Source organism: Dasypus novemcinctus, chromosome 17 (genome assembly GCF_030445035.2).
Source record: "Dasypus novemcinctus isolate mDasNov1 chromosome 17, mDasNov1.1.hap2, whole genome shotgun sequence".
Classification (NCBI taxonomy): Eukaryota; Metazoa; Chordata; class Mammalia; order Cingulata; family Dasypodidae; genus Dasypus; species Dasypus novemcinctus.
Genome location: NC_080689.1, coordinates 78,610,306 through 78,632,799, shown reverse-complemented (window position 1 = coordinate 78,632,799; position 22,494 = coordinate 78,610,306). Strand labels below are relative to the sequence as shown.

At 39.6% G+C, this 22,494-nt stretch overlaps 1 protein-coding gene across 1 annotated transcript in view; it reads right to left on the bottom strand.

Annotated features, from left to right (window-relative positions):
- DNAH6 (dynein axonemal heavy chain 6) overlaps positions 1-22,494 on the bottom strand; it is a 320,342-nt gene that overhangs the window by 42,994 nt on the left and 254,854 nt on the right. The window contains exons 61-64 of the mRNA XM_058278997.2: positions 17,669-17,902; positions 12,592-12,727; positions 7,488-7,657; positions 3,209-3,399 (exon numbers count right to left, since the gene is read on the bottom strand). Coding sequence (XP_058134980.1) covers positions 3,209-3,399; positions 7,488-7,657; positions 12,592-12,727; positions 17,669-17,902 — 731 coding nt within the window. The remainder of the gene's footprint in view (positions 1-3,208; positions 3,400-7,487; positions 7,658-12,591; positions 12,728-17,668; positions 17,903-22,494) is intronic.

Sequence of the window (22,494 nt, the reverse complement as noted above, 5' to 3'; positions counted from 1 at the left end):
AAAACGTTCATTTCTTCTTTATGGTTCACATACATTAATATGATTGATTTTTACATCCTTCAACCTTGCTAAATCCACATTTTAATTCCAAAATACCTTGTAAAAGAATGTACCTCTATTTCTGTTTTTCTATTTCCAAGAAAAATTTATGGGTTCTTAGTACTAAGATTTTTTTCATGAACAGATGTTAAATTTTAAGATATGCCTTTTCTGCATTTGAGAAAATCACAGTTGTTTCCTTTATATAAAGCCTTCCCACAATGTTAGATTTCTTCCAGGAATGCAACAATGGATAAAATATTTAAAAGTCAATAATGTAACTCACTATATTAAAAGAATAATGAACTCAATTTCTTCAAAAATTTTAAGACTATTTAGATATTCTATTTATTTTTACTGGCTTTTAAAAGTCATATTTTTGGAGGATTTTTTTCACTTTATTTAAATTCATAAATTCACTGGCCAATATACTCTTATGATGTTGCAATGTCTGTTGATCTGTAATGATATTCCCTTACCTATTCATGATGAAAGTTTTTTGGATCTTCTCTCTCTCTCTCTAATAAGTTTCACCAGAGATTTAACAGTTTTATCAAACTTTTCAAAAACTAGTTTTGGTCTTTTGGATTCTATTTATTGAAGGTACGTTTTCTATGTCATTAATTTCTGCTCTAATTCCCATTTTCTTTCCTTATGTTTTGAGTTTAATTGCTTATATTTAGATTGCTTCTTTTCTACTAAGTGCAATTAAGCCTATAGATTTCCTCTTAATTCTCACTCTAGTTGCATCTCACAAGTTTTGATATGCTATATTTTCACCATCATTCTGATTAGTATATTTTAAAATTTCCACTTTGATTTCTTCTTTGTCTGAAAATGGATTAATTGTGCTTCATTCTTAAGAGAATTTTTAAGTGGAATAAAATTCTTAGTTAATCGTAATTTGCTTTCAGCACTTCGAGTATCTGTCTTCTGGCTTCCATCGTTTCTATGGAGAAATCAGTCAGTGATATGTTTTTGAATCTCTGAAAATAACCTGTTTCTAGTATGTTCTCTTTGTTTTTCATCAATTTACTAGGATGGGCCTATATATAATTCTCTTTGTGTTCATTTTGCTTGGGTTTGGTTGGCTTTTTTAAATCTGTAAATTGATTTTTTTTCAGTTTTGGAAAATTCTTAGCAATTGTTTATTGAAATATTACTCTGTCCCCTTCTTTGTTCTCTCCTTCTGGGACTCAGGCTATACGTTTTTTTAAAAGATATTTTTGTCTCTTACCTTCTTTCTTCTGTCTTTACTAGTGTTTTGTCTCAGCATGCTTTATTCACTAAGTCCATCCAATGAATTCTTAGTTTTATTCTATTTTAAATTCTAGAACTCTATTTTTAAATTTAATTCCAGTTCTCTGCCAATTTTCTCAGTCTTCCATTTCTTTGCATGTTTTAAACATTCTTAAATTTGGTCTAGTGCATCCATTATCAGCATACTCTGTATTCTATTCCTATAGTGTTTTGTTTTTCTTGGGGTTTAAACATGTTATTTGACCTTTTGTATATCTGCTTATATTCTATTTTGTGCCTAGAATGATATCATCTTCCTCCGATAGGATTTATGTGTTCTTTTGGTAGGCAGCCTGTTTTAGTTTGCCAAAGGCTGCCAATTCAAAAATTACCAGAAATGGGTTGGCTTTTATAACAGGAATTTATTAGGGTAAAGCCCTACAGTTCTGAGGCTGTGAAAATGTTCAGATAAAGGCATCATCAGAAATGCTGTTTCACCAAAGGTTGGCTGCTAGCAGATCCTGGAGTCCTGTCATGTGGCAAGACAAAATGGCAGCTCTTCGTCGCAGTGTCTGCCTTCTCCAGGACGCTTTCTCCTCAAGCTCAGCAGAGGGTGATCAAGCACATGGCACGGCTCCTCTTTTCAGCTTTGAGCTGCTCTTTCCATGGCTCCGTGCCCCGCAGATTCCATGCTCTGGCCTCTCTCTCAGCCTCTCAGGGTTTCTCTTGGCCTCGCTCTCAGCTGTAGCTGATCCTGGAGTCTCTCTTTCACATGGCAGGGTAGAAATGGTAGCTTTCTTTGTGTAATTTCTGCTCTCAGATCTCCACTTACCTAAGTCTCCAGCAAGAGAGTGGAGAACCAACCTGGGTCTCATGGATGTAATCCAAACAAAAGGCCCTAAAGCAATCAATAAAATGATTTAATCAAGGCCCCTTAACTGAATCTAATACAATCAAAGGACCCCATGTCCACAGGAATGGGTTAGTTTAAGAACAAGATCTTTTCTGGGATTCACAAAAATCTTCAAACTGTCACAGCAGTTAAGGATACTAGTCCTTAGGGGTCACATTAGCCCCTTTAACAAGCAGTCCATTTCTGCCTGTTCATACTCCTGGTGAATCTCTTTAGAGTTCCCAATCCAAAGTAAGTGGGCTTACCAGGCCCTTCCTAAGTGGTGGGCTCTGGGCTCCACCTGTTATCCCCTTGACCCTTGAGTCGTTCAAAAGCTTGCTCAGCTTCTCGTTCTCTTAGCCCCCTCTTCTGATGCTTCTAGGAGAAAAATGGCCTGAGAGCTGGGCTAAAGCTCTGGGTTTCCTTCATCTCTTAGATATTCTTCCCCACTTGATTAGTTCTCTAAGCCCTCAAACATGTTTTTTATTTTTTATTTTTAAAATTTGGTCCAAGGTTTTCTAGTTGTTTTTCATGGAAGGATTGTTCTGAGTTCTTAGTTTGCCATTACTGGAATCAGAAGTCCTTAAATAAACATAAATTTATCTCTAAGTGCCTTTTTACTGTACCCCACAGGTTTCTAATATGTAATACTGTTTTTGTCACTTACTGCCACTTATTAGAAAATTTCTATTATGATTTCCCTTTAATAGATGAATTATTCTGAAGTGCTCTTTCTATGTGTTCCAAAAATTTTTTTTAATTTAAGTTTTAAGACTACTTCCTAATTTGATTTTATTGTGGTCAAAGAATGCATTCTGTCTCATTTTTTGGAATGTGCTGTCTTTCTTTGTGATCCAGTTTGTTCATGACTAATTCTTGTAAATGTTCCACATGCATTTGAAGATCTTGCGTTTGTTCTTTTCGTTACCTATAGAGACCAAGGTTGTTAATTTCCCTGGGGGGCAGGTAGAACAAAGGCACATTTTAAGAAGGAGACATTCACAGGGATTACCGAAACTGCACAGTATCTGGCCTTACCGTTCTGAATACCCCATGTCTCTGGCAAACCTCTGAAATGCGCCCATGGGATCTGAGCCTGTGCTCAAGATGAATACCAAGGGAGTGCTGTATGACATGTCTTGATACAGAGTTGCCAGGTCCACAGGTGGCGTTTCTATGTACTGTTTTCCAAGATTTTCAATCACAAAGTCTGTAAGAGCAAAAACCACCTGAAAGTTGAAGACATAAATATCTTTAAGGACAACATGTTGAATGAAGAGTCTCCATAATTTTATTGTCATTCTCCTCCTTCAACTCCTCAGAGGCTGGTGTACTGTACTTATGTACTCATTATCCACCCATATGTCTCTATAGTTCCTATAGAAACACTTTTGTGGATTTGTAAACCAAATATCTTGTTGACAGCCACGGTTCTCAGGACTTCTCTGAATAAGAAGAACCACTGGATGAGAGGAAAGTCCCTTGTCACTTTATTTACCTACAAACCTGCCATCTCCCCATCCTTGCCTCCTGTCCCACCCGTCTTGCCTTCTGGTGGATTTTACTTTCTGTACTATTAATCTATCATTCTTCGATCTTCTCATCATCTTAAAATTAGTTTACTCGCTCACAGTTCTAAAAAAAATCACCTTCCCTCCACAGCAGTCCCACCTACTATTTCATTTCTTTGCTTCCCTTCACAAATCCACTTGACTCCATATATTGTTTCTCCTTCGTCATCTTTCCTTCACTCATTGGCCCCTTCTGACTTTCCTTGGGAACCAGCCTCAGTTCTGATGATTGCACCCATGATTGGTCATTTCCGACACTGGTGTGTTTCCTTCACTGACCCTACCCTGGCCTACCTATCCATTCAGGCTCTTTCAGACCTTGCCAGTATTTTACCCCAGGTCAGCCTCTAGCCCATATGGAAGTTCTGTGTGAGACAGACAGAGGTGTCCCTTCTTCAGGATACTCCAGTGTGCCAAAAGCAAGTTTTCATGATAAATATATCAGTCTACAAAGTCTACAATGTGACTGATTTTCCCTAGGGTCATGTAGTGCACATCCTGCACGACGTAAGCAGCAGCCCCAATTTAACCTCAGCTTTCCATTTGATATTATTAGATGTAGGCACCACCTCATCCAAAGAAGGTTTCCCACCGTTTTTCAGGGAGAGGTGGGGGGAGGGTGTCCCAGCGTGGTCTAGGGCCATGGCCTTGAGCCACACACTTCTGTGGCCAACCTGGGAAAAGGTGCTCACATGCCTCCCTGCCCAAGTGAGGATGTGGTACCAGCAATCAAGGCAGCATGGGCTGAAGGTAAGACCTGCAACAGGGCCAAAGGTTTGGGGGTTAGCTTTCTTTTGCAATTATCCGTAGATCAGGTCTACTGCACAATTTATTTTCTATATTCCTACAGAGATGGCAGAAAAGCCTACAGAGTCTCAAGATCTCCCAAATATCCTTTGGCTTTCTCTAGGTGCCCTCCCCACTTCCTCTCTCATTTCTTATAGGAACCACCTCCATTTATCTTCAGTGCCTCTTAAATTCACCACATGGATTCTCAGTAGGCAAGAGTATTCCTTTATTATCAATAAAACTGGGAATTATATATGCAAATATCCTCATCAACTTTCCTCCATCTCAGAGGATGAAGTGTCTCTCCTGCTTTAGGCCAAACTTGCTATCTGTGTCCTTGATTCCATAACCTCCCATCTGCTCTGGGCTTTCAACACTCAACAAATTAAATACTTCTTTTACAGAGCATGACTTCTCTTTCTAAGCTGGCTTCTTTCATTTTTGTTTTAGCATGTCTTTCTCACCTTAGAAAAATGACCCACCTCTTCTCTACTTATCCTCCCCATCTGTAGCAGTTTGATATAATTGATGAATTCCAAAAAGAAATATTGGATTATGCTTGTAATCTGATCTGTACCTGGGCGTGATTGAGTTACGATCAGGGCATTGAGTCCCCACCCCTTGGTGGGTGGGGACTCACAGATAAAAGGCATGGTGAAGAACAGAGTTGGGGATTTCTGATGTTAGAGTTTGATGCTGAAGACCTGGAAGTCAGCACCCAGAGAGAAGAGAAGCCAGCACCAGGAAGTAAGGAAGCTTGAACCCAGAGAAAAGCAAGCCCCAGGAACGTAGGAACCCAGGAAGCCTGAACCCTTGCAGACGTTGGCAGCCATCTTGCTCCAAAAAGACTTTGGTGAGGGAAGTAACTTATGCTTTATGGCCTGGTATCTGTAAGCTCCTACCCCAGATAAATTCCTTTATAAAAGCCAACCAATTTCTGGTATTTTGCATTAGCACCTCTTTGGCCAAACTAATACACCATCCTACCCCCGTTCTTTTCTTTCTTTCCTTTCCCAGTCAAGCAACTCTGAGTAGTTTAAAATTTACTGATTATTTCTCCTAACTTCTCTTTATTACTCAGCCTGCCAGAATCTGGCTTCTGCTCCTTTTATGTCACTCAAACTGGTATGGCAAAACCTACCAAAGACCCCAAAGGTGCCAAAGTCAAAGTGAACATTTTGGTCCTTAGAAAATCGTAACTTACTGCGATGCTTCATGCTGTTGACAATAGTTACCTTATTGCAACTCTCTACCTCCTTGGTTTTCATGACACTTCTTAGTTCTGGTGGTCGTCCTGTTCTTCTGACTACTCCTTCTCATGGGGTCCTCATGCTTTCCTTCCTGCCCTATAAATGTTGGTGTTCTTCAGGGTTTCATCCTTGGTCCATCTGTCCTCTTATGATATTATGTCTTGTTCCTCTACAATCTCATCAGCTCCCATGGTTATACTTTCTGACTCAATGCTGAGGATTCCCAAATCTCAACTTCTAACCCATAATTCTCCGGAGCATTTCCTATCTACATAGCAACTGACTGGTATCCATTGTGATAGCTGGCAGCCACTGCAGACTCATTGACATCATCCTCTGACACTTTTCTCCTTCCATGTTTGCTTAGTTGTTGGCACAACTATCCCTTTTGAATCCCAAGCAGAAGTTGGGATTCAACTTCTCCTCATCCACATCTCTCCACTCTACTACCTCTATCCTACTTCAGGCTGTCATAATTTCTTACTTAGACTACTCCAACAATCTTCACACTGGTTTTGATGACTGTGATGTTAAGTTCATGAGTCACCTTGGGTTCTGGTGTCTAGTTGTTTGGTCAAGCAAGCACTGGCCTGATAGCTGTTATGAGAGTGTTTCATAGATGGATTTATTTATTTTTTATTTTTTAAAAATTTATTTACTTTTTAAAAATTTATTTCTCTCCCCTTCCCCCAGTTGTCTGTTCTCTGAGTCCTTATCAGCGGCACCGGGAATCTGTGTTTCTTTTTTATTATGTCATCTTGTTGTGTCAGCTCTCTGTGTTTGCGGAGCCATTCCTGGGCAGGCTGCACTGTCTTTCGTGCTGGACGGCTCTTGTTATGGGGTGCACTCCTTGCGTGTGGGGCTCCCCTACGTGGGGCACCTCTGCACGTGGGCCAGCTCCACCCGGGTCAAGGAGGCCCGGGGTTTGAACCGTGGATCTCCCATGTGATAGATGGATGCCCTATCCACTGGGACAAGTCTGCTTCCCTCATAGGTGGATTTAAATCATTAGTCATTTGACTGCATCTACAGCTGATCACATCTACAATCAACAAAGGAGATTGCTTCCTGCAATGAGAGGAGTCTCCTTTTCCATATCAGTTGGAGGCCTTACCAACAACAAGTGAGGATTTCAGTAGTCAACAAGTGAGGATTTCTATTTCTGTTTCAGTCAGCCTACCTCTCTGAGGATTCAATGACACTTCCACTGGCATTTCTAACTTGCAGCATGCCTAAGGAATTCAGACTTGCCAATCCCCATGGTTGCATAAGCCAATTCCTATAATAAATCTCTTAAAATGTCAGGTCTGTTTCTCTAGAGAACTCTGACTAATCCTGGGACTGTGGTTTTGTAACCTTCAAATTCCCAGTGTTGCCAAGAGCTGAAAGTCACATCAATATCTTGCTAAAGTCCTCCCACAAATCCCTCTCCCTTCTGGCAGAGCACAAGTTCCCTGACAGAGCACACTGGAAGAAGGACAGCCAGGTCTCTACCTTTCTGTCATTACTCTAATGTTATGTTCTAGTAATAACATACTCAGTTTCTCAGAGCCTCTTAGAATATCTAAGAATTGCCTACTAAATATGGCACCGGTACGCTCTCAGAATTTAGTAAGTCTAACAAATTTATAAATCATAACTGGCATGCTGAGCTTTAGTGGAAATAATTACAACATAGTCATTTAGTTAAAAAAAACCCAACCCTACCTTTTCTTCTTTACAACATTTAATAAGAATTAGTTTCTGGAAAGAATTCAATTCTGGTTGCCAAACTTCCTGTTTCATGACCTCTTTTTCCTGTCTCACATCTTGCTCTTCCTGACTTGGTTTAAAATAAGCTTCCGATTCCTGTGGGTTAATGTAAGTCTCAAAAGATCCTGGAAACACAATTTTAAAAAGGTGCTTTGTTTTTTTTTTTTATGACTTTGAAATAAAATAAATATGTATTTAATAATTACAAGTTTTTCTACATTTATTTTCAGTTATTACCACAAATGTGAATACATTAATCTCTTCCTACCCAACCAAATAAAAAAAGAATTTAAAATTGGATCTGAAAACAAAATTCAAAAGCATACCACTTAGAACAAAACTAAAACAAAATAACAGGTTAAAAATAAAAGAATGCGGAGAGGTATATCAAGCAAATGTGAGCAAAAGGAAATTGAAGTGGCAAGTTAGAATTCAAGGCAAACAAAATTAAATGGGATAAAGCAGGTTAAGTTATATGAATTAAAATGCAAAATCCACACTAAGACACAGTAAAATGTGCCAGATAGCATAAAAATACAGCAAACAATCACTGTTGGAGGTCAAAGAAAAAGTAGGGAAAAATACAATAGTGATGGGAACTCATACGCAATCATCAGGCTATGACAGATGAAGTAAACTGAAAATGCTGTCATACTTACTTTGAACAGTATAAATAATAGATGAGTGCAATGACATACATTCAACTTTTTGACTCAATAAACAGAAAAAATAAATTTCCCCCATGAAGCATTTATAAGAAATGGACTTGCATCTTATAAGAGGGTAGGATCCTACTTAGCCCTTATGAGGGTTAAAATGTTTAGTAATAATTAGCATTGAAATTCTTATAGTTGCAGGGTACACAGAATGCTGTAAACCTCTTAGCAAGTCAACACAGCTAGCGTTTCCTCCAGGGAGGACATAGCTTTGTTGGGTTGAACGTTAGGCAAAGTGCATTTCAGGGCTCGAAAACCACTTTTTCCAGCTAGTCTGCTGAGGAGAGCCTAATAATAACAATCAAAGAGCTGGTGAAAGAAATGCAGTGGCACTCAACACCGTGGCCTTGGAGTGCTGTGCAGCTCTGCAAGGTTTCTAATTTCTATATGGAACACAGACAATTACATATACCAGACCTCAGGGCATACTGCACCACAGTGCTCGTTAGTTGAAGGTGGTTGCATTACATTGAGGACCAAGTAATGGCACCATTTAGTCCAAAAGGACTTCTTTTCCCCTGAGGTTTCTGTTACTTAATGTATAGTTTCTAAGACTCCAGCTAATAAGACAGGCTCTAACAAAGGATATTTTAAATGATAGCTTTCAAGTAATAGGATATGAAGCACTTAGAAACCATAAAGACAAAAGATTAAGGCAATTAGGAAGCTTTTAAAGGCAAGAGTGATACTGGAAGCAATAATTAAACATCATTTGCAAAGATCTAAGCTCACTTTAAGAACACAAGTCATCCATCACACATGCACAACCTTCATGATTAGGTTGGATTTCCAGAGAATAATCCTTGAAAATTAACAAAGGAAAGCAGAAGTTGTTTTAAATTGCTCAATGTCTTGAGTCTCAGGTAACAGGGATAATACACAGTGCTTTAATAAAAAAATGATGAGTGGCCCCTGGAATTACTGTGCCTATCAGCTGTACCCCTATAGCAGTTTGATATTATTGATGAATTCCAAAAAGAAATATTGGGTTATGTTTGTAAACTGCTCTTCTCCACTGGGCATATCAAATTATATTGGATTCATAGGTTTACGTGATTAAGGAGTTACGTAAACCTATTGTGCCGCTAGGGTGTTGAGTCCCCGCCCTGTGGTGGGTGGGACTCACAGATAAAAGGCATGGCAAACGACAGAGTTGGGGGTTCTTACTGTTGGAGTTTTTATGTTGGAGTTTGATGATGAAGCCTTAAGCTGGAACCCTGGAAAGTAAGCTCACAGAGGAAAGAGAAGCAAGCCCCAGGAAAAGAGGAACCCAGCAAGCCTGAACCCTAGCAGACATCGGCAGCCATCTTGCTCCAACACATGGGAATAGACTTTGGTGAGGGAAGTAACTTATGCTTTATGACCTGGTATCTGTAAACTCCTACCTCAAATAAATACCCTTTATAAAAACCAACCGATTTTTGGTATTTTTCATCAGCACCCCTTTGGCTGACTAATACAACCCTCATTCCTCTTTCTTTGCCTCTCTGTGTATAAGGCTTGTCTAGTTCTTTTTGCTTTGGGTCTGCACATAACATGCCCATCTCTGGGCTTCTCCATTGTATATTTACAATATATAATGTATATTGTATAACTAGTCCACAATATAGAATCATAATTATTATTTGATGTATTTCTTGAGAAGCATTTTATTTTTTCTAGTCTTTATTTGGAAATCATATGAGTTTAAGGATCTCAGGAATTCTGGTCCATGTAGACTTTAAACTGACACACTTCCTGGAGGTTCTCATTTAAATAAATATTCACAATAAAATTATAAGGGTAGGGAAGCGGACTTGGCCCAGTGGTTAGGGCATCCGTCTACCACATGGGAGGTCCGCGGTTTAAACCCCAGGCCTCCATGAACCGTGTGGAGCTGGCCCATGCGCAGTGCTGATGCGCGCAAGGTGTGCTGTGCCACGCAGGGGTTTCCCCCACGTAGGGGAGTCCCACGCGCAAGGAGTGCACCCCATAAGGAGAGCCGCCCAGTGCAACAGCAAGTGCAGCCTGCTTAAGAACGGTGCCACACACATGGAGAGCTGATGCAAAAAGATGAGGCAACCAAAAGAAACACACATTCCCATGCCGCTGACAACAACAGAAGTGGACAAAGAAGACGACACATCAAATAGACACAGAGAACAGACAATCTGAGTGGGAGGGAAGGGGAGAGAAATAAATAAATCTTAAAAAATATATATATATATATATATATGGGTAATCACTAAAATAATAGAAGTGGAAGAAAGAATATCAAATCAGTAGAGGGGAAATAATAAAAAGATAAGAAGAACATGGACAATCCACAAAAGGTAAGAAAGAAGAGAAAAATAATCCCTACAAGATAAGATGGTGCAAGTAAATCCAAAGAGATTAGGATTTCTTAAACTCAGGACTCTCGACATTTTGAACCAGCTAATTATTTGTTGTGGGTGTTGTCCTGTGCAATGTAGGATGTTTAGCAGCAGCCCCGGCTGTGGCAGACTCAGTTACGGACCCCAGCAAAGGCGTGTTCTTAATCTTAAACCACTGTCCTGTGGGAGTGAACGCATTGTAAACAGGGGCTCTTGAAGATGTTATTTTTAGTTAAGGTGCTGCCCAACTGAATGAGGGTGGATCTTAATCCATATTACTGGATGCCTTGAGAAAAGAAGAAACCAGATGCCAGAAGTTGGAGAAAGCCACACAGGATGAACCCGGACTCATTGAAGCTAGAAAGGAAGGACATCGCCATGTGACTGGAGGCAGAGGCAAGCCAAGGACCCCCGAGGATTATTATAAACCATCAGAGAACACTACAGACTTTAGCATCACCTTGCTAGTTCCTTGATTTTGGACTTCTAGACTCCAAAACTGTGACCCAATAAATTCTCATTGTTAAGCCAACCTGTTGTGTGCTATTTGTCATAGTGGCCTGGCAAACCAAGAATCTGGTCTCTACCCACTAGACGCCAGTAGCACCACCCCAGTTGTGGCAAACAAAAATGTCTCTGCAAAGATATAAGATCAAATCTTCAGTTAGGAACTACTGAAATCTATAACCACAATAAATGTAATTAGATTGAAACTTGCCTGTTTAAAAAGAAACACTTTCAGACTGTTCAAAACAACAAATCCCTTGATGATACAGCAAAATTGAATATGACACAAAAATTGAAAAAAACAATGGAGAAATATATAGAGGGATTACTAATCAAAAGAAAACTGCTGTAAGAATATTAATATTAAAAAATATATCTTAAGGCAAAAAAGCATTATTCAGGGTAAAGAAGAATAATTTTTAATAATAAAAGAAACAATTTCAGGAAGATAATAAAGAATCAATTTCAGGCAAGCCATGAATATGATTTCCATAATATAATCAAATTTGAAACAATATAAACACAGTGTCCCCACATTCTAAATACTTTCAAACTAAAAAGTGTACTTTTAGGATTGGAAGGTGTACATATTAAAATGTGGGGAAAATTAAGTAGAATGTCCTAACTCAGAGCAGTTGTTACCTCTGGGGAAGAGGGAAGGGATGGTGGGACGGAGAATAAGGGATTCTGGGATGCTGGTACTGTTCTATTTCTTGATTTGGGTGGTGTTTACATAAGTGTATTTAGTTTTTGATAATTAATCAAGTTGAACATTTTTTGATTTGTATACTTTACTGTATCTATATTAGCCTTCAAAAAAAGTAAAACAAGGGAAGCAGATATGGCTCAGGTGACTGAGCTCCTATCACATGAAAGGTCTGGGTTCAGTTCCTGGTGCCTCCTGGAGAAGATGAGCAAGATGGTGAGTTGGGATGGTGAGCTGACGCAACAAGCTGATGCACTGAGATGGCACAATCAAGAGACACAACGAGGAAACACAGAGAGAGATACAACAAAGCAGGGAGCAGAGGTGGCTCAGGCGGTCAGGCACCTCTCTCCCACATGGGAGGTCCTGGATTTGGTTCCTGGAGCCTGCTAAAAAGAGAAGACCAGCACACAACAAATGGACACAGCAAATGCAAACAGCAAGGGGGTGGGAAGAAATAAATAAAATAAATCTGAAAAAAAAAGAAAGTAAAACAAAACAAAACTCTGTGGGATGCAGCTAAAGCAATACTTAGAGAAAAATTTATAGCCTTAATATGGATGTTTTGGTAAACATGTAACATTGAAAATTCATGGGCCAACCACTGAAATGAAGAAACTGGGAGAACAAGTGATTCACAGTTTCATAGTAATGAAGAAATTTCCTATTAAAAATACCGATATGGTTGAAAAGGTCAGAATAAAGGAGACACTGAAGTTAGATTTGAGAGCCTTGTGAAAACAAGCCCCTACAGCAGATCCTTTTTGTTACATTACCTAAGCGTATGAGGATGGGATGTAGCGATACATATTGTGTAAGTCCTTTAAAAGCTGGAAATGACTCTTCTAAGTCACAGCATGTGAACCAGATGGCAGTAAGTAGCCAGGGAACGTCAGGCTTAGGAGGGCGTTCCTATCAGAAGATAGAAAGAAAATGAGTAATAATTCACAAAGGTAACCACAAATTCACTGTTACCTTGTCAAGGTGAAAAATCAATCCAATAGCATGCTAAAAATAATCATTTACCTAGGGAAAGTAGTAAATAAGGTGAAATAGAAATGGTGCTGAATCAATTCTACCTGTAGACCTTTGTATAGAAGTGGAACAGATAAAAGGTTTTCAGGATCACATTTGCAGAAAGGCAAGTTGATCTGGTGAAGGGTTAAAACTAAATGTATAAAGATTTTCCCTGAGTCATTCTCCAACACTCATTCCAGTCTCTCCTCAATCTCCAAATATTCTAATGATTAATGGTTTTTTTCCTAAAACATTTACAGTATCCAAATAAGATTCCCGGATTTTCTCATCCTTGGGAGATGGGGAAAGCTGAGTAGTGGAGTAATATCAGTAGCAAGACAAGAGGCAATTATATTCCAGCTGGGATGAGTACATATACAATTTCAGATATTCCTAGAAATTTCTGGGAACTGGTGTTATGCCATCTGGCAATGTCCATGACTTAAAAATGTCATAAACTTTGACTGAAACTAGTTCTTTGAGAATTTCATGAATATTTGGCTGAGGTCCTGTGCTAAAAATTTTTAAAACATCATTGAGATATAATTCATATACCATGAAATTCAATTACTTAAAATTTACAATACAATAGATATTAGTATATTCACAGTTATGTCCAACCTTTACCACAGTAAATTTTAGAACCTTTTACCACTTAAAAGTATACCCCTTAGCCATCACACTCTATCCCCACCGTCTTCCCATATCTCCCTACCCCCTAGGTACCCCTAAATTTACTTTCTAAGTCTATAGATTTTTCTATTCTAGACATTTAGTATAAATGGAATCTTATTTGATTTTTTTGGGGAGACAGGCTTCTTTCATGCAGTTTAAAGTTTTCAAGGTTTATCCATGTTGTGGAATGTATCAGTATTGATACACCATATTTGGTTATTCATTCATCATTTGATGGACCTTTGGGTTGTTTCCACCTTTTGGCTATTATGAATAATGCTGCTATAAACACTTGTGTCCAAATTTTTTGGACATATATTTCCATTTCTCTAGGATACATATACTAAGAAGTGGAACTGCTGAGTCATATGATAATTCTATGCTTAACCATCTGAGAATCTGCTCACTATTTTCCAAAGTGGTTGTGCCATTTTACATTCTTTTTTTTTTTTTAAAGATTTATTTATTTATTTATTCCCCCCCTCCCCCGGTTGTCTGTTCTCTGTGTCTATTTTGCTGCATCTTGTTTCTTTGTCCACTTCTGTTGTAGTCAGCGGCATGGGAAGTGTGGGTGGTGCCATTCCTGGGCAGGCTGCACTTTCTTTTGCACTGGGCGGCTCTCCTCATGGGCGCACTCCTTGCGCGTGGGGCTCCCCTACGCGGGGGACACCCCTGGGTGGCACGGCACTCCTTGCGCGCATCAGCACTGCGCATGGGCCAGCTCCACACAGGACAAGGAGGCCCGGGGTTTGAACCGCGGACCTCCCATGTGGTAGACGGACGCCCTAACCACTGGGCCAAGTCTGCTGCCCCATTTTACATTCTAATCAGTAAAGTATGAGGGTTCTAATTTCTCTACCTTCTCACCAACCCTTGTTATCTGTCTTTTTGATTCTAGTCATTCTAGTGTGAGGTTATTTCTTGTGATTTTCATCTTCATTTTCTTAATGGTTAGTAATGGTTAGCATCTCTTCTTGTGCTCGTTGGCCATTTGTATATCTTTCTAAGTCTTTTGTCCATTAAAATGTTTTTGTTATGGAGCTGTAAGCATTCTTTATATATTCTAGATTTAAGTTCCTTATAGTATTTATCATTTGCAAATATTTCTTCCCATTTTGTGGTTGGTTTTTTCATTTTTCTGATAGTGTCCTTTGAAGCACAAATGCATTTAATTTTGATGAAGTCCATTTTATCTATTTTTCTTTTTTTGCTCATGGTTTTGTTATCATATCTAAGTAATCCATGGCCAAATCTAAAGTCATGAAGATCTATCCTTTTTTTCCAAAATTTAAAAAATTTTTTATAGTCTTATCGCTAACATTTAGGACTTTGATCTATTTTGAGTTTATTTTTGTACATATAAGGTATATGGGTCTAACTGCATTCTTTTGCACTTGGATATCCTGCCGTCCCAGCACCATTTATGGAAAAGACTATTCTTTACCCAATGAATTGTCTTAGCACTCTTGTTGAAAATAAGTTGACCCTAGACATGTGGTTTTATTTCTGTTTCAGTTCTATTTCACTGATTTATATATTTATCTTTGTGCCAATACTACCCTGTTTTAATTAGCATTCTTTGGAGAAAGTTTTGAAATCAGGTCGTGTGAGCCCTTCAACTTTGTTCTTATTCAAAGTTGTCTTAGCTATTCTTGGTTTCTTTCAATTCCATATTAATTTTAGAATACACTTGTCAATTTCTACAAAGAAGTCTTCTGGGATTCACAGAGGGGTTGCAACGAATCTGTAGATCAATTTGGGGAGTAGCTCCATCTTAATATTAAGTCTTCTAATTCATGAACATGAAACATTTCCCATTTATTTAGATCCTTAATTTTTAATTTCTTTCAACATATTTTGTAGTTTTTAGAATAAATGTTTTGCTTTTTGTAAGAATTTTATTTGTTTTGATGTTACCATAAATGGAATTGTTTCATTAATTTCATTTTTGGATTGTTCATTATAAGTGTACAGAAATGGAATTGAATTTTGCATATCAACCTTACGTCCTGCAACTATACCAAACACTTCTATTAGTTCCAGTAGTAGTTTACTGAATTTTGTAGGATTTTCCATTCAAAAGACCTTGTTCTCTGTGAATAAAGATAGTTTTACTTCTTCCTTTCCTATTTATAGGTATTTTATTTACTTTCTCTTGTCTAATTGCCCTGGCTAGAACTCCAGTGCTGTGCAGAATGTAGAAATGGCAATAGTGGACATCCTTGTCTCATTCCTGATCTTAGGGGGAAAGCTTTCATTCTTTCACCACTGAGTATGATGTTAGCTGTGGAGTTTTCCGAAATAACCTTTCTCATGTGAGGAAGTTCCCTTCTATTCCTACTTTGCTGAGTATTTTTATTATGAACATGATGAATTTTGTTAAATGCTTCTTTGGCATCAATTGAAATGATCATATGGTTTTGCTTTTTATTCTATTGACATACTGTATTACATTAATTGATTTTTAGATGCTAAACCTACCTTGCATTCCCGGCATAAGTTTCACTAAGTCATGGAATGTAACTCTTTTTTTTCCCCCTTAATCTGATTTATTTGCTATATGAAATAGAAAAACATACCCAAACTACAAGATATTGGGACCCAAAAATTGCTTTCTAGAACAGCCTTTGATATTGTTTCATATTAGCTTAAATAAAACAGAAGTTAAAGAGAAAAATAAACTTATTTTCTGTATGTTTTTCTAAATTTACATAGTTTTGACTTGATTGCACAATTTTTATATATTTGGAGATAAAAATTAATTCAGAACTAAAAGGATACATGATAAATACTTTCTTAGTAAAATAACTGAGTCAAATATAATCAGATATTAGGAATATAATTTATGAACCTTGCATTAATTAATAAATATAATCAAATGTATAGAAAATACGTTTCTTTTAGTCAATCTCATTTTCACATACATATACTGACAGTGATAAAACCCTTCACTATTTTTCATGGACTCTCCCACATACTTATTTTTGTCTGTAGAGAATAATCTCAAAGAATGACCTAAACAGAACCTAAATAGGATAAATATGCTTTAGATATATTGGCATGAATGAAAGATAAAAACTGGATGCACTAGATCCAATTATTATTTCATATTTAATATGTATATATATAAAAAGATATTGTTTATCATATTGTATTATATACAATTCTGTATAGATAAAAATGTTGATAACATCCATTACATTAACTTAAATCTTTTACATAGAGAGTACCACAGTCTACACACTGGACCAACCCAGATTATGATATAGTTGAGAAAATGTGTAATAGCAAAGGTAAGTGATTGTCTTCTCACCATTTAAAAAAATATGAGGCAAAACCAGGAGACTAAAAGACTTCCAAATGCTTTACCCTTTAGTCACAATCACATCAGCTTTTTAAAATGCTGGAAGTATGAATTTTCAATCAATTAGGAAAAATAAGACTATACTAGGAGCCAAAGCAAACGTCATTTGAGCTAGCATCAATGTTCCTACAAAGATGCCAGAAAAGGAACGAGTTCTAGTGATATTTCATGTTTCTTTTCTATTTATTATTAATCCTGTAATTTGAGCTGCATTATTCCTCATAAATATCCATTATCTAAATTTTGATTAATATTAATGGTTGTGATTCTGTGTGTAATTATTCCTTATTCTTTGTAAATTTGCTGGTGCGACCAAATACTAATGACCTAAAAGTTTAAAAATGTTTCTATAATGTGCAATAGTGACCAATTATCTGGTGTAATCACAGTGCGTAAAGGTAAGTAAGGACTCAAACACTGCTGAACAAGTACAGATATCAGGTCTGCAGGGGTCAAGGGCAGGGCTTAAGATCGTCAGGACAGAGCTAAGAGTTTACAGTGGGGCTGAATGGCAGGTCAGGGTTGGGAATTGCAGTTTACCTCTGCGGGCGACTGGGTTTGTGGTATGTGGGTCAGCCAGTGTGAACTGATGCCTAAGGAGGTTAATGTCACTAAAGTTACACAGCTAGCTGGAGGCACAGCTGAATTGTAATTTGGGCTTCTTGACCAGTGCCTTCTCCACTGGACCACACAGCCAAATGTAGAACCTTCAGCCACCAGAGTCACTGAGGAGCCTTGATAGGTACTTGTGGCCTCTGTCTAGAATAACATTCACCATTCAAATGGAAAACACATACCTTTTCTAATCCAGCAGAACCTCGGAGAAAGAAATTCCATTCGGCATCAGTTAGGTTTCCTTGCTGACGCATGATCTCAACACAGAGCATGAAACTGTATATGAGTTTATGTTGTTCAAAAAGTCCTCTGGAAACAGTGATGTAAGCAGTCAGGAGAGTTTGTTCCAGTAGTATCTCTAGGCGATGTAGAAGATCATCTGTCTTTGTAGATGTTTCAATCGTTGTATTGAACAACTGTGTGAAAGAGAGTTCTATCAATGTTTCTGATTTAACTCATTCTCTGTGAGAAAAAAAGAATCGTGCTGCCTCTTGCCCACCCCAGTTTAGTCAGTTAATGACAGCTCAGAGGTGAATATTCTACTGTGAAAAAATTCAGACATCATCCCATATTGAAATATGATATTTGTGTCCTGTACTTCTCTTTCTATGTATTTGTAACATGTATCCTGGACTAGCATTTTTCAGAAATGAACCAGTGCCAAATGCTTGACAATCTGCAAAAGGTATCATTTTCATGTGAGGCAGAAAACCTTGGAAAATGGAGAGACACTGGCAGAACCAGTTTTTTTTCACATCCACAATTCAGATTTGATAAACTCTTCATTTTGGAGTGAGAGATCTAAGGACAAGGTAAGGTCATTCACTTTTTTAATTAAAAAAATTTTTTTTGTTTTATTATTTTACTGTGAGTCATTCACTTTTATTGGCACTTCCCCAAGATAATTACTAGGGTGTGGGAAGAACGTATTAGAAATTTTTTTGGAAATTTCAGAGAAACTGGTCTCAGAGGAGACTTGCACCTTGCTTCACATCTGGACATTCTAAGAGCACCACAACCCTTGCCCCACCAAAGGTGTCCCACACGATAAGGGTGTGGGGGATGCAGTAGAGATAGATGGTGGCATTGAAAGCTAAGGCATGAGTGGGCTAGAGGCAGCCCCTCCCCATTTCCTGAAACTTCCGCATAAGATGAGAGGAAATGAAACAATTTCCGGCAGCCCCAAGCTGTGGGAGGAAGCTGGCTAGAGCCTGAGCTTGTGGGCCCGTCTGGAGGGCTTGGGATGAGAAGACCTTGCAGCAAGGACGTGGGGGTCATCCCAAAAGGAACTAGAGGGGCACATGGCTGGATCTCAGAGCAGCACAAGAAGGCAAAGGTGGGAAGTGAGCTGGTGTCTGCCCAATCCCTGTGCCGCCTTGAGATTGGAGAGCTCAGACAGTTCTCAACAGAACTAAAGCTGGAAGCCTGCTGTGAACCGAGTCAGATCTGGCCCCAAAATGCCAAATACAATTGTACAGGCCTCCCCCTTGTGCACCTCCTATATCCAGAGAGAATATCCTGATCGTGTCAGCGTCCCCTCACCAAAAGAGAGTTCTCCATTTCCAAACATGAAAGGGGCTTGGAGGAAATGCACAATTAGAGAACTGGGAAAGCCCTTGTTAATTCTCCTGAATTTTGACTGCCAAAGGATAAGAGTTGTTAATCAGAAGAAAAGAGGATTGAACTTCCTTTAACAACCTGACAAGAAGCAGAGAGGCTAAAGACCAGTGAAGATGTAATGAGTTTGGTGGCAACGGGAAACATGGTGAGTCTTGAAACACCCTAAATGCTTTCAGCACAAACCATGGATAGGTTAGGCAGAAGATGTGCTGCCCAGGACTGTCACCTATAAATAGACCTTTGGTTTCTAGTTTCCCTTCCAGCCAGTAAGACCCCAGGGTTTTAACGATTCTTTCCTTCATCCACTTTTCTCTCAGCCCAATATATTTTTGGAACATGTGTACTTTTACTGATTTAATTTTATTTTTGTATTCTTTAATTTTGTATTTTGTTATATATTATTAATTTTTAAATTTGCCTCCTCCCTGCCTTGAGGTACTTCACAGCCTCAGGCCTGCACTACTGAATCTCTAGCCTGCCTCAGGGAGTTTCCACCACCTCTCTGCTCTAAAGAGTCTGCATCTGGACCACGCCTGAAGAGATTAACCCTGTCTCACCAGATGAAACTGCAAGGGAATGCCCTGAGGTAATTAGCTGGCAAAACACTTCTAATTTTTCTCCATACCCACCCCAACACCCTTCTTCTCTTCCAGAAACCTATAACTAAAGTCACAACATGGGAAGTGGACTTGGCGCAGTGGTTAGGGCGTCCGTCTACCACATGGGAGGTCCGCGGTTCAAACCCCGAACCACCTTGACCCGTGTGGAGCTGGCCCACACTCGGTGCTGATGCGCGCAAGGAGTGCTGTGCCACGCAGGGGTGTCCCCCGTGTAGGGGAGCCCCACGTGCAAGGAGTGCGCCCCATAAGGAGAGCTGCCCAGGACGAAAGAAAGTGCAGCCTGCCCAGGAATGGCGCTGCCCACACGGAGAGCTGACACAGCAAGATGATGCAACTAAAAGAAACACAGATTCCCGTGCTGCTGACAACAACAGAAGCAAAGAAGAACACGCAGCAAAATAGACACAGAGAACAGACAACTGGGGCGGTGTTTAAAAAAAAAAAAGTCACAAAAAGACCCCAAAAGTGAAGTACAAAGTGTGACCCATGAGGAAGTACACTACCCTCTAAAAGAACTGCATGAGCTTTCCAATTTATATAGCCAGACATCAGGAGGATATGTGTGGGAAGGGATAAAAAGGGCATGGGATAATGGTGGAAGGAATATAAAGTTGGATCAGGCACAATTTATTGATATGGGTTCATGAAGGAGAGATTCCGGATTCAGTGTTGTAGCTCAAAGGGTTAGAGAGTGTTCTAACAGTTTGTGTGGGTGGCTGGCTGAAACATGGGCCAAAAGCCGGCCTACAGTGCCTTAGGTCGAGATGCCCGATTTACCCTGGTATACTATGGATGAGAGGATCCAAAGGTTTAGAAAGATTGGAATGCTAAAATGGATTCACCATTCAAGATCTGCCCACCCACCCCAGGAATGTCAGGAGGGCACACGTTTTATCTACTTTTATTTCTTGAAGGAACTTGTAAAATCTTGAAAATCTCGAATTTACAAATGCCCGGGATGAGAAAAATCTTATCAAGGCCATTTAGGAGGTATCCCAGAATTTACTGACTCTTACTTGGCTTGGCTTAATACTCTCGACTAAAGGAAGGAAGCAGAGGCATGAGGATAGCAAAACTCTGCCTTGAAGAAATGAGGTTTAACCCCAGAAAAGGCAGCTGCTGGACCCCCAGCTACACCAAGAGAAACAAGCTTAGCTTAGAGTCATAGGAATTCCTTGAACATTTCAACAGCTCTCTTTTGGAGTGTGGGAACAGACTTTCCATTCATGAAACACTCCTGAAGTGTTAACGGTACTCAGGTGTCAAGATTGGGTGAGGCTTCCTTGCCTTCTGGAAGGTCAGACTACAGCGGGAAAAAGAAGCCCCTCACCCGGCCCTATGAGGCATATCAAGTGTGTTGAATTAAAGACTGCGATAGATTCTTTGCCACTCCTCCCACTGAGTGGAGGCACCTAAACCCCTCTTCCTGAAACTGAGCTAACCTTAGTGACTGAATCGACCAGTAGAATGCAGCAGAAATGAGGATACATGACATCCAAAGCTAAGTGCCAAGAAACTGCAGCTTCCATGTTGGTTTCTTGGAATATTTACTTTTGGGAGGCTCCGTCTGGAACCCAGTTGCCGTGTTTGAGAAGCCCAAGCCGCCTGGAGCAGCCCATCAAGCCTAGGGTGGACAACCCAGCCATGTGAGCCAGCCGCCTTGACATCCAGCCCAGTCCAGCCTCCAGGTGACCGTGGCCCCAGCTGCAGGCTTAGCTGGAGAAGGTGCTGTTGAAGCAGGGAGGGAGGACACTCTAAACAGAGGGAGTATCACGAACATGAAAACAGTCAGTGAGCCTCAGGAATGTAATGGACCAATGTGGCTATGGCAGAGGGGTAGTGGGGAATGTGGCTGGAGAGACAGAATAGGGACAGGTGAGATGCAGCGGTGAATTCCAGGCCATGGTACCTGATCTATGTTTGATGGGTGACATCTGTGAAGACCTGTTTAGCATCCTAGGTGAGTGGAATAGTGTTTTGGAAACAGTAGGCTTAGGTTGGCCTGGCTTTCAGGTGTGAAGACAAATATAAGAGGAAATAAAGCTGTGTTGCAGGAAAGAGGGTGTATTTACAAGTCTCCACTGTTTGCTACTGGGGGTGGTACTGTAGAGCGGCCTCTGTTTGCTGAGCTGTGCTATGGGTATGAGTATGGATGACCGGAGAAACGAGAGTGGGCTAAACTGCTACGCATAAAATAGGAAATGAGATAGACCATAGGGGAGTAGAATGTGGAAGATGGGAAAACAGTCAGTGAGACGTGGGGGGTGGGCTGAGAGGAAGAGGCCACTGGTAGTGGAAACTACCTACTGGGGATGCTTGGTGAGTTTTGCCATGTAACGAGTAACACAAATTATTTCCCCTCAAAATCATCAGTAAACTTGACACTGCTTGCCAGAGCTTTTGGCATTGAATTTGCTTTGGGGGAACAGGATGGACTACTGCTAGAAAGAAGGCGAAGGATGAAAATAGATTCTATTTGTGGGAGATCAGATGGCATCAACTGTGACTAGGAAATAGAGTTGAGGGACCAGAAATAAAACAAGGAAGTCTCCTAGTCATATGGTGAAAGTGGGAAAGGATCAAAGGGGAAGAGACTAGGGCATTTAGGATTCCTCTAAATAAAAGGGTGGGGAGAATAGCCTGTTGTATAAAATTTTCTGGGAAAAAACAAGAAGTACCGAAACCCATAAAACAAGAAACCAATTTGGTTATGGTCGGTGCTGTCAGAGACTAGACACAGAACATAAACAGTGGAAAGGAAGCCCAAT